Source organism: Hemicordylus capensis, chromosome 1 (genome assembly GCF_027244095.1).
Source record: "Hemicordylus capensis ecotype Gifberg chromosome 1, rHemCap1.1.pri, whole genome shotgun sequence".
Classification (NCBI taxonomy): domain Eukaryota; kingdom Metazoa; phylum Chordata; class Lepidosauria; order Squamata; family Cordylidae; genus Hemicordylus; species Hemicordylus capensis.
Window position 1 is genome coordinate 381574285 of NC_069657.1, and position 17402 is coordinate 381591686.

A 17402-nucleotide genomic window follows, 5' to 3' on the forward strand; every position below is an offset into this window, starting at 1 on the left:
ATCAGTTCCCATCATGTATTCTGTATTTAGCAACTGTAAATATTCTGTTCTCTAGTGCTGGCTAGATGAACTACAAAGGCCAGAGTCTCATCAAAAGAAGATTATAAATGTGTGCTGCAGAAGTGATGTGTGGTTTCTAATTAAATTTTATACTTAAAGAATAGTGGGGTGTAGGGGAAGCTTACATACAATACCATTCCATGCAGGACTGTATCTTATACAATGGCCTGTCGTTCCTGCTTAACTAAGAAGTTTTTTTGTTTGTCTCAATAACAGGGCACTGCTGTTCCAAGCGTGATAAATGTTTGTTTTCCTGTAGTCTTAAAGTGTGTTCAGAATGAGTGTCATAGTAGGATAGCAACATATTCCAATTTACATATGCTGATTTACTAAAGCTTTTCAGCAGTGCTTTTCAGGTTCATAAGTCAGTTCATAACAAATAATATATTTGATTATATAATGCTTTTTCCAAGTCTTTTCCACTGACATCCAGACTAGTGTTCTAGGTCAATGAGAAAAGTTGCACACACTTAAGAAGTGTGCAGAGCTATGTGAACTTGTGGATCTAGATCGAGATCTGTCGGCAGTCATAATAATGGGTTCTGCGCCTGCACAGTAGCCATGCCTCAGCTTGTTGAGCCGTCTGAGCCCTGCCCCCATGCCAGAGCATGCTATTTAAAGGTGGGCTGTACGTGACGTCCCTCAGTTCTTTTCTGACGCCTTAGCATTTGGACCTCGGTCTGCCACCTCTCTGTCGGAAAGTTCCTTGTGAGTTCTTTATCCTTTTTTTAAAAAAACCTGACTGATTTAACTGTTTTTATCCATTTTTGGCTCACGATTTATTCTGGACTTCTGACTCGGAATGGCTGACGAACTACGATTGGCTTTGACCCATGGAATGGACTTGACTATCCTTCTTGCGTGTCAAAATGGCTGAAGAGAAAAAAAACCTTTAAGAGATGTGAGGGCTGTAATGCCAAACTCCCCTCTAAGGACCTCCATGACCTGTGCCTGCTTTGTTTGGGTAAGGAACGTAATGTGTCCTCGTGTAAAATCTGCCTATTGTTCTCCTAACAAACTCAGAAGAATCAGGTGCTTCACCTCAGAGTGGCGCTAAGTTGCTAAGTCCCTCGACACCGGGCACACCTCGTCCATCGACATCAAAGACAGCACCAAAATCTTCTTCGTTCCCACATTGGTCAAAGTCGACCAGTTGAGCATCGAAGCATGTGTCGACTCCCAAGTGTACTTCAACATCAAGCCACACCTTGACATTGACTGCCAAACATGCTTCGGCTTCGACTCCACACAAATGGAAATCTTCTAAATCGACCTCGCCGTTGAAGTCCTCACTATCAGAATCGAGACACCCGAGATGTATCTCTTTGACTTCTGACAGCGACCTCAACACTGGCAAACAGTCTATGAGGTTGAAGTCATCAAAAAGTCCAGGTGCAGATTTACCCTCGACTCCTGATTGGAAGCATCAGAAACTGATCAACCTGACTGGAGAACGTGCCCCATCTCCATCCACAGTACAGCTTCCTTCTTCGGCACTGACTGCTCCCTCGACATCAGTTGCAACGCTCGAGGTCGAGCCTTCAACATCAATACCACCACAGCCATCTACCCAACCTTTGACGTCGGCACTAATGTTGATAACGGGAACTTCGATACCGAGGGCGCGTTCGCTCTCTCCAGCACCAACGCCGGTCCTTTCATCTGCACCATCGACACTGACGGCATCCAGATCTGCCATTACCTCAACCCTGCATATACCAGTGACTTCAGCATTGAGGCAGGTCACTCCTCATTACCAGTCTCTGCTTCCTACCTTCGACATCGAAGATGACGATGCCAAGGGTGCTGTGGTAGGCCTCAACCCTACCACGGCATGCACACTCCTCTCGATGCTGGACTCGTCCGTCAGCACCCCATCTACATCGACATTTTGAGGTTTCCTCCCATCAGAGGTTGAGCCCCAGACCACCTCAGCCCCACTAACACGTCTGGCTTCAGCTCTTTCAGCTGGACACTTACAGCGTCCTCTATCTGGGCACACCTGTGGTTTTACCCACGCTGCACCTGTACATGTGGCCAGTTCTGGGCCAGCAATTACTACCTGCTCACCTGCTGTACCTTACATCTATGAAACTGCCAAGCCTTGGAAATCATTGTCACTGACTACACAGCCCACAATGTCTTCCTGGGATCAAACTGCTGTATTTGTCTCTACAACTACTCAAACCAGCACTCCAAGTACGGGGCATCAGGCATCTCAGACCAAGCCTCCTGTGGCCCATTCTATAGCAACCCAGACTGGACCAATGCCAGTTTCTCCAGTGACCACGGTGGAAACCCAAACTGCTGTCCCCTCGTCACCAATGGGTTCATCCTCCAAGCATTGTGGCTCTTCAGATTTTGACTCTGACCCTGAAGGAGAAGAGACCATTGTGGAACCTTCAGTGGATGTGGCCCCATCTGTGTCTCCCCCAACGAGGAGCTGAATGCCTACCATAGGCATGTTTGGGCCATGGCAGAGGTGCTGGGTCTTGACCTGCATTCCAAACTGGCTACAACAGATGACCCTGTCTACAGTTTCATGATTAAGACACAGTCTACTGCACCGGTGGCCCTGCCCATGCTCCTGGTTATTACATAGGTAGAAAAATGTGCTTGGGAGGTCCTACACACCTCCCCTCCTATTTTTAAAGGCTGGAGATTCTATATCGCATAATGAAGAAAGACAATACCTACCTGTTGAAGCACTCCGCTTCCAACCCATTGATGATTGACTCTGCCACCGCCTCCAAGTCTGGTAAATGTTACACAGTCTCACCTGAAAAAGAGGGATGCAAGTTGGACATGCTTAGAAGGAAAATCTATTCTGTGGCATGCTTATCCATCAAGGTGGCCAATTATGCGGCATGTACTGCCAAATATACCCACTGCCTCTGGGAAGATTTGCAAACGGACCTTGATACTCTATCCCTGGAAGAGTTTAGAGACAAATATCATAAGACTCTAGAAAGATCCAAGACTTCAGACACCCCTAAGCGTCTTTGAAGTGCAAGTCCGCTCACCGGCACCTCTCCACACCCCATTCCCGCCATCGGGGGCTTTCACATCTCAACTGACGGATCTCACCATTCCTCCATCTCTGCCACAGCCTTCCATCAGACTGGCTCGCCGTGCCCCCGGGTGGCACCATATAACATCGTATTGCTAGGTCTTGAAGATCATATCTTCAGGATACGCCATCAAATTAAAGTTGTCCCCGCAGTTCACGGGAATTAGGTTCATGTTACAGACCAGGCCTGATTTATATACCAAATATGCTCATTGGCTAGTATACAAAATAGGTCTGGCTCAAGTTCTTTTATATTAGTGACCATGTGTGATCTGGACGCAAGGAAGAAAGGAGATCAAACCACTCAAAAAGGGATTCAATGGGCTTTATTGAGTATAAAAGACTAATCTAGCAAAGCAGAAAGCAGAACCCTCTATCAATATTAGCAACAGTATTTAAACAGAACATCCTAACCAGTACCAATATTCACCCGTGTGCCTAACACATGTGTGTGCAATTAAATCTTCCTAGAGCCTAATACAATTCAGATACAGGCGGAAAAAAAGGGGGGGTTGAGAGAGGCTGAGGGCTGGCATAGTTTGGGGAGATTAGTAGAGGAAAAAGAAGTGGGGGAAGGAGAAGGAGGGGGAAAGGATGGAGGGACCCAAAGCTTGTAAAGGAGCAGCATATTTACCCAGGACCAGAGACCTCTCGTCAGCTGAAGAAGTGAGGTGCTTGGCTGGAGACAGGAGTTGTTGCAGTGCTCAGATCACGGCAGCTTGGGCAGCAAACTCTGGCATTGCTGTGAGCAAATCTTGTTGTAGGCACAAGATAGCTTGTAGGAGACAGTTCCTGTTCATGGACAGAGTTCCTGCTTTGCCCCACGGCTTAGCAGCAAACTCTGGGATCCTTGTGAGCAGCTTTTGCTGTGGGCAAAAGATTGCTAAACTCTCTGTCTAAAAGCCTCATTCTTATAGTGTATTTCTCTTTGATCCTTGAATAGATCTATTCAAAATCTCATCTTTTCCTGGGTGTCCAAAAAGGTGACAACTTGCTGCTACCTTCTGAACAAAGTCTTAATTATTCAGGATATTGGCCAGTCCAGAGAGATCTCTGAATCTCATCTTCTGTAAACTCTGTGCTGAGAAGGCGGGGGGATCTGCATCTCAAAGCTGCAAATTGCATCTTCCCACATTCACCCCTCCATTTGCCACTTTACAGGAGGAGATGAAGGAACTGTTGGAGAAGGGGGCAGTAGCCCCAGTGCAGTGGGCAGACAGGAGGGACAGGTTCTATTCCCACTACTTTCAAATTCCAAAGTGGGATGGGGGCATTCTCCCCATCGTGGATCTCTGCCCTCTGAACAAGTTCATTTGCGTCAAGAAATTCCACATGATGGCATTGCAACAAATACTTCCACTTTTCCAAGGGGAGAAGTGGCTTGCAACACTGAATCTCAAAGACGCCTACTTCCAAGTCAACATCAGACCACGATATCAGAAGTACTTGCGTTTCACAGTCGTCTGCCAAGTGTTCCAGTATAATGTCTTACCCTTCGGACTGTCCACCTCACCATGGGTCTTTATGAAATGTATGGCGGTGGTGATTGCCTACCTCAGGACAAGGGGTGTGTCCATCTACCTCTACTTGGGTGAGTGGCTTCTGACATCCTAGGACAGAAACGAGTTATTTTTCACATCCGTTATGTATTGTCTGTCCTTCAAGACTTGAGCATCCAGGTCAACTGGGAAAAGTCCCATCTGGAGCCTGTACCAGTTACCACCTACATAGGGGCAGTGCTGGACACCAACAAACAAAAGGCATACTTAACAGAAGAGAGATACATCTGCATATGAGATCTGGTGACTCTTCCAGCAACACCCTGTACAACCAGCACAGTTAGTTCAACGTCTACTAGACCTCATGGCCTCCTGCAATACGGTCATCCAGTATGCCCATCTAAAGATGCGGAACTGCAGATTTGTTTTCTGTCAGTCTTCCACCCTGTCAGCAACAGTCAAAAAAGTGGCTGGAGATACCCCCCAAGTCCTACAATCGCTGTCCTGGTGGACGGAAAGCAGAAACCTCCTCAATGGGGTGCAGTTCCAAACAGCGTCGCCATCGGTGTGGCTGACAACAGATGCCTCCCTTCTAGGCTGGGGTGCTCACTGCGAGGGTCATCGGACTCAAGGGAAGTGGACCACATACCAGGCTCAACTCCATATCAACTTCCTGGAGCTGCTTGCTGTTTTTCATGCTCTTCAAGCTTTCCTGCCAATCATGCAGGACACGTCCGTGCATGTTCAACTAAACACGACAGCACAGGCCTACATAAACTGTCAGGTCGGTTGTGTGCTCTGTGTTCAAATATGGCACTGGTGCATCTGACATAGTCTCCCCAGTTGCAGTACACACCAAGGATCTGGACAATATCCTTGCAGACAAGCTCGGGCGAGTTTTCCTCCAGGACTGGGAATGGGAGCTTAGATCCAAATACATCACTCCCCTCTTCCATCGCTGGATACATCCATCAGTGGATCTGTTTGCAACCTCAGCGAACACAAAATGTGTCGATTTTTGCTCCAGGGTAAGGCACAGTCCCCAATCCTTGGGGGATGCTTTTCAACTGGACTGGTCACAGGAAAGGCTGTATATGTTTCATCCTTAGCTAGTAATTGCCAGGGTGGTGGTTCGTCTGCAGTCGAATCTGATAGCCTGCATCCTCGTAACACCATGGTGGCCAAGGCAACCTTGGTTTCCACAAGTACAGAGACTATCCAGGAACCGCTACCACCAACTGTCTCCAAGACTAGCCTCCTCTCCCAGGACGAGGGCCACGTCCTTCACTCGGATGTTCACATCCTCCGGCTGACCATTTGGTGAATAGGCTTCTAAACAGGATCCTACTCAACCAAAGGAAGGCCTCTACCAGATGCAATTATCTGAGCAAAGTGGCTCAGATTCAAGACCTATGCAAGATCCCGGGGTTTTCTGCCAAAGCAGGCGTCTGTCCGGCAAGTGCTGCTTTATCTCTCCACTCTAAAGTTGTAAGGCCTGGCCAACGTCTTGTTGAAGGTCCACCTGGCTGCTCTTTCCTCAAAGCATCCAGTCACTGTTTTCTCATCTGCAGAGTAAAGATTTTGAAAGGCCTTTTGAATGTCTATCCTCTGGTGAAGGCCCCAGTGGAACCATGGAGTCTATCCTTCGTGCTTTCTTCACTCACCCAGGCGCCATTTGAGCCCATGGCTACAGCGTCCTTGAAATTCGTTTGCTTGAAGACTGCCTTCCTTATCGCCATCACCACAGCATGGTGCATCAGCAAACTTACAGTACTTAAGATTGATTCTCCATACATGAAATTCTATCAAGATAAGGTCTGTATGTGCCTGGCTCCCTCTTTTTAACCAAAAATTGTGTCTAGTTTTCGCCTGAATCCGGGCATACTTTTGCTTACCTTTTTCAGACACCTTCCTCTGCCCTAGAGAGATCTATGCACTCCCTCGATGTTCTCAGGGCTCTCTTATTCTACTTAGCATGCACGAAGGACTTTAGATCCTCTACACGTCTCTTCATAGCCTACAAAGGCCCCGCCAAGGGCTCATGCATATCTCGACAAAGGTTGTCAAGGTGGCTAGTTGAACTAATCCTGCTCACCTATAGGCTCCAGGACAAGACGCCATCAAAGCCTATTCTACTTGGGCCTACGCTTCCTCAGCTACACACTTCTCCAGAGTGACCTTAGATATCTGCAAGGCAGCTACTTGGTCTTCTGAACTCCCATTTATTAAGCACTACGCCATAGACGTGCGCTCTGCTGCTGACGCTAGTTTCGGGAGAAGTGTGTTAACGTGGGTGTTACAATAGTCACTACTGCACCCTCCTCCATTGGGAGCTTGCTAAACACCCATTCTTAGGGCTGCCAATGGATCTCGATCCAGATAAACAGGTTGCTCATCTGTAACTGATGATCTGGTAGAGATCCGTCAACATCCATAAGACCCTCTCGGCCTCCCCTCTACAGTAGTAGTGCTCTGCTCTGGCGTAGTGGTGTGCATGCTGTTGCCTCAGGTATACTCTGTCATCGATATTGAACTCACCTGCTTACCTGGATGGCCATCCTCCATGGCGATTGTCAAAGAACTGAGGGACATCGTGTCCAGCCCGCCTTTTAAATAGCATGCTCTGGCATGGGGGTGGGGCTCGGACAGCTCGACAAGCTGAGGCACGGCTACCACGTGGTTCTTGTGCAGGTGCAGAACCCATTCTTATGGATGTTGAAGGGTTTCTACCAGATCATCAGTTACAAGTAAGCAACCTGTTTTACTCTGTAATGTTGTGCAACCACTAAGGGATTGCAGGGACACATGCAGGGTTGCGTAACACATTGTGAAACTCACTAACATCTGCAAGCTCAATAAGTCTGGAGAAGATGTTCCAGACAAGACACAGTGGGCTGCACCAGACTAAATTAGCCATCACTAACCTTTATTGAAATTAATGGGAATTAAGTTGACTTATTAGTTGTTGATTTCAGCTTGGTCAGGATGCTAACAGCAGAACAGAACCACTACAGTCCAAATACAAGTTGGCAACACAACTAAATTAACCTGAGGGTTTTCCTCAATAGCCAAGTGTTGGTTGCTGACTGAAAAACAAGCCGAGAAGTGATCATACAGGCTTCTTTGGGGAGGGTGTTCTATAATATGCATGCTGGGTCTAGAAAAGATTGTCTTGCATATTCACCAGCAGATAGTATCACTATGTTCACTAGTGCATTAGCTGCTCCCCTTTCTCGAGAAGGAAGATCTGGCCACAGTTACCCACTTACGTTGTGGCTGGATTACTGTAACATGTTCTATGTGGGGCTGCCCTTGAAGAATATTCTGAAACTGCAGCTAGTGCAAAATGTGGCAGCTAGAATTGTATCCGGAGCTGCCTGTTGAGATCATTATTGCACTCTTTCAGGAAAAGATGCACTGGCTACTAATTTGTTTCCGCGTACAATTCAAAGTACTAGTTTTGACCTTCAAAGCCGTTAATGGTTTTGACTCTGGATATCTGAAGGACTACTTGTTCCCAAGGGTTTTTGCCTGCTTGACAAGATCGGAGGGGACTCTGCTCCATGTGCCCATGGGTTGAGAGGCTTGGTTGTTGAGCATGCAGGATGGGACCTTCTCAGTCATTTCCCCCAGGCTCTGAATGTTCTCCTGGCTTGCATCTGCTCCTTAGTCTCCTTTACCGTAATCCAGTCTTGGCAAAATTAGAGCATGAATGACCATGGCCAGGTCCATATTCTCCAGGAAGAGTTCTTTTAGGGTGATGTGCAACATTGCTTGAGCTTGGTTAGCATTTGATAAGGGTTCCTGTGTGAGAGTTTCTTAAAACCAATCATGGTCAGTGGTGAGTTTTGCTTGAAATGCGGACACAGGCTCAGATGGCATGTCTAGTAAGCTTAATTACAGAGGTGATGTCTTGGAAAGCAGCTACCTAAAACGAAGATTTTTACAACTAACGTGATCCGAAGCAGAAAGCATACAAGAATAAAGAGTAGATGTTGTAGTCAGAGATGATATAATTAAAGCAAAGAATATAGATTTATTATTTGCACTTTACTGACCAATATTATGGAGGTGGGATGGAGCCACAACACTCCCCCCCCCCCCGCCCCAGTATATGGAGAGTTATATATAATGTCCTGTCCTGAATGCTTGTTTTTTAGCTTATGAATGAAAGGTTTCAAAATTCTGATTCTTTTTTCTTAACATATATGCCAAGACATTACTCGAATAAATCTAGCCAAGAATCTCTTGTCATCTTGGAAGGAAGTGGTAAATATTGCCTGCCAAGTTGAAAATCTAGAAACACTTAATCTCAGGTACTTTGGAATATTTAATTGTATAAGTATGCTTTTGCCCTCTTGCTCTGTGTGAAGTATTGTCAAATATTAGGGAAGAAATAATTTAAAAATAGTTATGTGTGATCCTCCAAACTGGATTACTGTAATGCGCTCTATGTGAGGCTGCCTTTGTATGTAGTCCGGAAACTATAGCTGGTTCAGAATGCTGCAGCCAGGTTGGTCTCTGGGTTATCTTGGAGAGACCATATTACTCATGTATGGAAACAGGTACACTGGCTGCTGATAAGTTTCCGGGCAAAATACAAAGTGCTGGTTATAACCTATGAAGTCCTAATTGGCTTGGGCCCTGGGTATTCTTCATCATGAACCCCATTGCCAATTGAGATCATCAGGAGAAGTCCATCTGCAGTTGTCACTGGCTCTGGTGGCTACTCAGGGACGGGCCTTTGCTGCCCCAATGCTTTGAAACATGCTCCCTGCTGAAATAAGAGCTTCCCCATCTCTGACAATTTCAAAAAAATCTTTAAAGACACGTTCATTCACCCAGACTTTTAATTAAATACCGTTTTTAATAGTTTTAGTTTTATTTTAAAATATTGTTTTAAGGTTTCAAATTGTTGTAATGTTTTAAGTTTTTGCTGTCACTTATTTAAACCAATGTTGTAATTTCTTTGTTGTTGTTTACCTGTTTTAACTAATGTTTTAACTTTTCTGTTTTTGTTATAAACTGCCCAGAGATGTAAGTTTCAGGCGGTATTAAAATATGATAGATAGATTAGATAGATTAGATAGATATTGGATGGATTCTTTGGTGATTATTGGAGAATACTACATAGTGTCAGATAACTATAGGGTCTCTTGATTCCAGGTGTTTGCATTACAGAACATATTCATTAATACAGAAGAGGCAAAGGACCCAAAATCCTTCAAAGGCTTTAAAATGTTGCTTTATATAAAGAACCTTAAATGATCTATATATATCTGATCTAAGTTGACAGTATGAATCATATGAGGAATGAGAATTAGAGGAGGGTTGGGCCGTTGCCCAAAGAATAGCATTTCTTTGCTTTCTGAAAAGTACCAGTCATAGGGAGCTAAGTTCCTAAACTAAAGGCCAAGATACATGAGACGTATAAGATAAATTCTTGGAACACATGACATTTCTGACTTTAATGAAAGCAGAAATGGGAGAACTCTGATTTGTGAAATGTAGTGTGACTTGGGGGAGGAATATGTTAACCCTTTTCCTGTACTATTTTCCTCTTGCTCTGCTGAGGAAGACATGAGGTGGGGGTGAATGAGATCATGAATGGCACCGAGGAGGATTAAAAACAAAAACAAAAAAACACCCTCTTCTCAGCAAGGCTGCTCTAATCAAATTGTAAGCCTCTTGATGCTGCTTTTAACAAAAATTTAAATGCTGGGAGATCCCAGTCATCTCCTGTGTTAATTAATTTAGGACCTTAGTTCCTCAGCAGTAAGTATGGCTTGTAAGTTTATTGACATTTTGCTTAGAGGCTGGGTTTACGGTTTAGTAGTAGAGTGTAGGGATGTGCACGAACCAGTTCAGAACTCTGACTCAGTATAAGGTAGTTTCATACGTGACTTTAAACCTTTGAAACCTTAGTAATATTTGACCATGCATTAAAAATATGGTTTAACTTGCTTCTCAGTGCATTTGTACTAGAAGTTCATTAGATAACCTAACCATTTCCATATTAGTATGTCAAGTATTGTGGTTAATATGAGATCACTATAAGCAAGATAGATAAGAATAATAATTAACAGGTGTTTAATGGGAGGAATGTAAACTTTTTTGTTTGCCTCAGGCATCCAATCCAAAATCTGTATTAACCATTCAAGATCACTGAGTTGAACTGTTCTGTTAACTGAAATTAAGGAACTTGTTTCTATTCTTGGCATAGTGGAAACAAAATGAAATTTCCTCCTACTTCACCACCTGTTTCAAGAGCGTTTTGTAGACTCAGGGTTCTGGCACTTAATCAAACAGGAGTAACATGGACTGAGGTAATGCATTTTGGTTTCCTTTGAAATTACTTTCAGAGTTGTGTTTTTTAAAAAAAGTAAAATGTATACAATTCTACTCAGCCTTACAAGTAATGTGTAATTCTTCATACTAGGAGTGTGTAAGAATTTTTTTTGTTTAGGTGATTATATTCATTTTGGGGGGTTATTAAACATGTCATTTTTTTAGTTATGCAGGTTACATTCATTTTCGTGGGTTCCTATTCATTTTATTTCCCATTGCTTTAATGGGGAGTTAGTTGCTCTTCTGCCTGTAACATTTGTTGCATCTATCCATATTACCACAAATGTGCAAACATTCTTCTACACACACACACACACATCCATGGATTCCCCCACACACAAGCTGCTACCCAGCATGCCCCTCTTTAAATCTGTTCAAATTAACCTTGACATATCTCAGTCGATTTCAGTAAAAGATTTTAAAATGTTAGTCAGCCAGCAATCCACCACTAAGGACCCTTGAGACACGATAAGTCTTCAGCAGTGAGTTTCTGTCACCCCACCCCAACCCTCAGTTTTCCTTCGTGTAGCTTTTTAAAATCTGCCATTGAAATCGATGAAGAAATTGCATTTCCATTGAAATAAGTGGTATGTTTGTTGTGAACCGCCCTGAGACCTTGGGTTGGGGCGGTATAAAAATGCACTTAATAAATAAATGTGTGCCAGGAAATGGTTTCGGGTGGGGGCAAACAGCCTACAAGCTGTTTTTTGACATGTGCCATCTTTAATTCTAAAACTTTACCGTCTGTGGAAAAGAGAACCTATCAGAATGTTGGACACTTGCAAAATTGTGTTTGAAATGAAGACTGGATAGTTTTCAGTATTGATCCCCTTTTTCCAGTGCTCCAGAATAGGGGTGTGCATGGTCTGGTGCACCCCCGGTCTGGCACCGGGGGGGGGACTGTTGCTTTAAGCGGGGGGTGGTAGTACTTCCCCCCCCCCGCTGCTCTTCCCCCTCCGGCGCTGTGTCATTTGAAAAATCTTCTTGGGGCGGCAGAGTTCCTCTGCCGCCCCTGCCCCCGTCGTTTGTAAAGCCTTCAAAGAGACGAGTGCTAGCGGTGCGCATGCGCCCCGCGCGGCGCGTACGTCACGGCGTGCGTGCGGCAGTGTCAGACGAGCGCAGGGTGCATGCGCACCGCTAGTGCTCGTCTCTTTGAAGGCTTTACAAACAACGACAGGGTCGACAACGATGACAAGAAGATTTTTCAAATGACACAGCGCCAGAGGGGGAAGAGCGGTGGGGGGGGAGTACTACCTCCACCCCGCTTAAATCAACAGTCCCCCGGACCTCCGGACCAGTCCGGCGGTCTTTTGAATTGTGCCGGACCGAACCATGCACACTCCTACTCCAGAACTTCGATCTGACCTAAAAATGAATGAAACTAATAACATTTTGAAATCATTTCTGCCTCTGGCCTTCATTTCTTTACTAGAAACACACCTGTAGTACTGTTTGCATAAGTTTACCAATCCTGCTATCCTAAACACATGTACTTGGAATTAAGTTCCATTTATGTCACTGGAGTTTAACAATATGTTTAGGGTTGAATTATACGTATTACAAAACTTCAGATGTTAAAGCTGATGCACTTGAAATGTTTCAGCATAGTGGTGACTAAGCTTAATTCCATCTGCTGAAAAGCTCTTATAATTACTATTTTGTCATATGTTTTAAAAGGCTGTGATATATTAATATATCGGTTAAAACAGTTTCCATAGTGGCAATCCTTATTTGCAAAATGGTTGAAACAGAGTAGTGTGGTTGGTAGATAGATCTAAAAGAAACAAAATTCCTTTAAGAGTTTGATGTGATTGTCTGTGGCCCATGCTCTGGGGGCTCAGTCCCACCTCGTTTGAACTCGGCAATCTGGGGCAAAACATAACTTAGCCCTTAACAAATTGCAAGCAAAATGTTACACCAAAATGTATGCACGTCAAAAGGCGCTGAAAATATCAACCTAGAAAAGCTTGCCTCCTATTCCTTTTTATAGTGGCGATCATTTCTTTGCATTTGATTGAATGCTAAAGCCTAGATTGGCTGAATTAGTGTACTGAGGCAGCAGCAACTGGCTTGCAGTAGAAGCAAAGCACAGCTTTCATGCTGGGAAAGAGCTTCCCCGGTTCTTGGGCCAAGCTCTCAACCAGCTTTGAGTAGACATGAAATATGGAAAGTTGCTGCTGCTTTGTTTGAACATGTGCTTTTCCAAGGTACATAAAATGCATTTTTGTACTAAATGATGTTTTCCCATTAGGTTCTTTTATGTGCTGCAGGGTGGCCAGCTCTTGAAGAACTGTATCTTGCTTCAAATGATATTTCAGTTTTAAAGAGGTATGAGGGTCACTGCAAATGCTAAAGCCAGTATTTTTATAATAATGCTTATTGGGATGTTGATGAATACCAAACATTAGTTTAGTATTACTTCATGCTGAGTGTGAGTGTGTGTGTGTGTGTAAGAATATTAGGCATCTATGTATGGTCATTATTTTATGTATGTGCATACAATAACCTGCAAAGAAGAAAACTCCACTTTTTAGAGTTTACTGATGTGGTTTTCACTTCTCCCATGAATAAAGCATTTACTTCTTAAAAGTGAACCAGTAGACCAACAAAATGTCACATCTAGAGAAACATTGGTCAGTGGTTTATAATAAGTACAACACAGTATAACAACAAAAGTCTTGAGGACAGTAATGTTTTGGTGAAAAATGTCTTCTATGAAAGAACAGCTTTATTGTTCTAGCAATAGACAATTACAGGTTCATCCAACAAAACGTAACACAATATTTGAACTGTCACCAAATGTTTTCAGCTTTGGGAAAGGTCCATAGCTCAGTGGTAGAGTGCATGCTTTGTATACATAAGGTCCTAGCTCCAGTCATTGACAGCCCTAGTAGAGTCTTGGATAGTGATGCTGGAAATGGATCTCTACAGACATTCTAGACTAGAAAGCTGCCACACAGTAGACAGTGAAGGCTAGATGGACCAATGGCCTGATTCAGTATAAAGCAGCTTCATAATTCTTGCTTTTAGCATCTTTAGAGTCAGATTTAAATAACTATAGGAACATAGGAAGCTTCCATATACTGAGGCAGACTTTTGGTCTATCTAGCTCAGTATTGTCTACACAGACTGGCAGTGGCTTATCCAAGGTTGCAGGCAAGAATCTCTCTCAGCCCTATCTTGGAGAAGCCAGGGAGGGAACTTGAAACCTTCTGCTCTCCCCAGAGCTGCTCCATCCCCTGAGGGGAAGATCTTCCAGTGCTCACACTTCTAGTCTCCCTTTCATATGCAACCAGGGTGAACCCTGCTTAGCAAAGGGGACAAGGCATGCTTGCTACCACAAGACCAGCTCTCCTCTCTAGGAGTTGGTGACCTTTATTTCCTTTATCAAACATAATGGAAATGGTCTTCACCACTTTGTGATGTGTGGTTTTTACTCTGACATGCTAAATAGAACTGGAGTATCCAAATAGTTCAAGGCACTGAAAAAAGCAGATCAGAAAATCTTCAGCAAAGCAAAAGGTCATGTTATCTGGGTCAAGATCCGTAAGAATAGGAAACGCGCCTGTGCAGGACCCACGCGGTAGCATGCCACAGCTTGTCAAGGTGACCAAGCCCTTCTTAAACACCTTCAGCATGCTATTTAAAGGCGGACTGGGCACCATGTTGTTCATTTCTTTTCTGACCGCTGTCACATGCAGTCCTCAGGCTGTCGCTCCTCGTCAGATTAGTTCTTTTTCTGAGTTTATCTGCAAAAGAAATTTACAGATGGATTATTGGCTTTGACTGGAACGGCTCTCGTACTACTCTGGTGTTCATTGTGTAGAATGGCTTTCTAACTTCCCTGCCATTATTTCTGAAATTGGAACAGACTTGGACAACAGATTGGCTGAGGAAAAACAGACCTTCAAGAGATGCACTGGCTGTAACTCCAAGCCTCCTTCGAAGGATCTTCACGACTTGTGTTTAATCTGCTTGGGGGGAAAGCACAATGTTGCCTCATGCAAGATTTGCCTGTCCTTTTCAAAAGAGAAAAAATCAGGCTTTAAGGCTGTGAGCTGCTATCTGGGACGAGGTGCTAAGTCCCTCGAAGTCGACAGAACCCCGCCCTTTGGTCTCGACCCCAAAGTTGACTACAATGCATCCTCATTATGAGGCCACAACCTTTGACATTGAGTTCAGCACTGGCTTCTTACTGGATACTGAAAGTCCCATCAAAGACCACACCGGAAGGTTTGAAAGCAAAGAGGAAGCGCTCAGCTTTGGAAGACCCTCATTCTTCCCATAAATCAAAAAGATCTGACAAACGAAAGAACACTATCTCCTTCTGAGCTCCAGCACCTTACTTTGAGACCTGCGGTCGAACTCGAAAGCAACAAACATAGTTCGACATCAAAGGCTTCGACTTTGAACGATGCTGAATGTTCGAAAACCATCAACACTGAAAGGACATGAATGCCCAGACTGTCGACGTTGAGAGGCCACTCCCTTTCACCAGCACCAACACCAATAGATTCATCTCCTCCATTGATGCCTGCTGATCGACATCAAGAGAAGCCTTCAATATTGACTCATGCTAAAGCACCCCCTCAGCTTTGGCATTTGAGGGTTTCCCTCAAATATCAGAAATAAGGACCCCGAGGGAACCAACAAATAGGCAACCCATGACCCAAATGGCACAGGATACACTCACAGCAGCACATTTGGCATTCTCACCATGGCATACTTGTGGATTTACGCACTTGTAAATCCGGGAGAAGCATTTGCATTGGGAACTAGGTCCTCTGGCTTCCCTTATGATTTCCAAGATCAGCCTCAAAGATCAGCCTATGATTTCCAAGAAGATCAGCCTCAAACAAGATCTTGCCCTATGCCAGCTATGGTGATAGCCCTGATTCAGATGGTGCCAGTGCATGTTTCAGCGGCCACGCAAGCCGATTCCTGGCCTCCAGAGAAAATTTTCAAAAACTCAACCACACAGACCTTATGTAAATAGGGGAACACAGACTTTAGACATTTAGCTTTAGAACTACCTCCACCAAGACTCAAACCTTTACACCTCCATTTCACTCCCCATTGGATCACCACGGATTTTCAGACTTCAAATCCAGCCCTGAAGATCTGGATGCCAGACTGAACCCACCTACTGATGTGGCCCCAACTACTCATATTTCTCCTAACAAAGAGATGAAGGTTTATCATCGACATGTTAGGGATATGTCGAAGGCTCTGGGCCTTGACCTTAAATCGGAAATGGCCACAATTGATTACCAGGTTTATAATTTCATGACCAGGGCGGAATCTACACAACCAGCGGCTTGGCCCATGCTTCCAGACATCACTAGAGCGGCAAATGTACATGGGAGGTAATCCACACATCAACCCCCACATCCAAATGGCTGGAAAGTCTGTATCGAGTGCAGACAAAGGATAACAAATACCTATTAAAACATGCTGCACCCAATTCATTGGTCATTGATTGTGCTATGTCATTGTCTTCAAAGTCCAGTCTTACCACTCCAGCAGACAAAGAAGGGAGGAAATTAGACTTTCTGGGAAGAAAGATCTACTCCACCTCCTGCTTGTCCATCAAAATAGCTAATTATTCTGTCTGCATGGCAAAATATACTCATGGACTATGGGAGAAGTTACAGAACTCTATGAATGTCCTCTCTCCTGAAGAATTCAAAAGAAAATTCCAAGAGACTCTGGATAACTTAGCTGCACTTACCAGACAACAGTTAAGTACAGCCAAACACTTTGGTGAGTTGGAATTCTGCTGTTTGAAGCAGCAGTCTCCCTACTCTGGCACACATGGCTCTGCTTGACAAATCTACATGGGGATATGAAGGAGTAGATTGAGGGGTTCTCTTTCAACAGGAAAGGCTTGTTGAGTGAAAATACGGACTCCATTATGGAGAAGATTAAAAAGTCAATTCATGGCTAAAGCGCTTACTACAACACCCACTTCCTCCTATGGCTCCAGATACCGCCAGTATCCGAGACAAAAATCCATGTTCAAACAGGATCGTCGGAATTTTAGGGGACAGTATCAGCCCTACAGCTGTCCTATCCATGGCAAGGGAAAGCAAAACCAATCTCAACGCACTAAAAAACACGAACCTCAGGAGCACCTTTGAGGGTCGGGGCCACCCATTGTCTCTACTAGACTCCTTCCTCCTACTGCCGTCAGAGGCCACAAGACCTTGGCAAGTGAGCAACAACATCTCTCTCATGAACTTAATCCTCCTGCCAATGACCAAGATCAAGTTGGCACACCATGCCCTTGCATGGTACCACATAACATCGGATTGCTGGGTCCTGAAGATCATATCTGCAGGCTACACAATAGAGTTCAGAACAACCTTGAAGCTTACAGGGATGAAGTTCACACAACCTTCCCAAGCATTATTGGAAGAAGTGAA

At 44.4% G+C, this 17402-nt stretch overlaps 1 protein-coding gene across 14 annotated transcripts in view; it reads left to right on the forward strand.

Annotated features, from left to right (window-relative positions):
* TBCE (tubulin folding cofactor E) overlaps positions 1–17402 on the forward strand; it is a 68420-nt gene that overhangs the window by 19220 nt on the left and 31798 nt on the right. For all 14 annotated transcript variants that reach the window (XM_053299722.1, XM_053299714.1, XM_053299749.1 and 11 more), the window contains 3 exons: positions 8846–8945; positions 10853–10955; positions 13229–13305. In XM_053299722.1, the coding sequence (XP_053155697.1) occupies positions 8846–8945; positions 10853–10955; positions 13229–13305 (280 nt within the window). The remainder of the gene's footprint in view (positions 1–8845; positions 8946–10852; positions 10956–13228; positions 13306–17402) is intronic.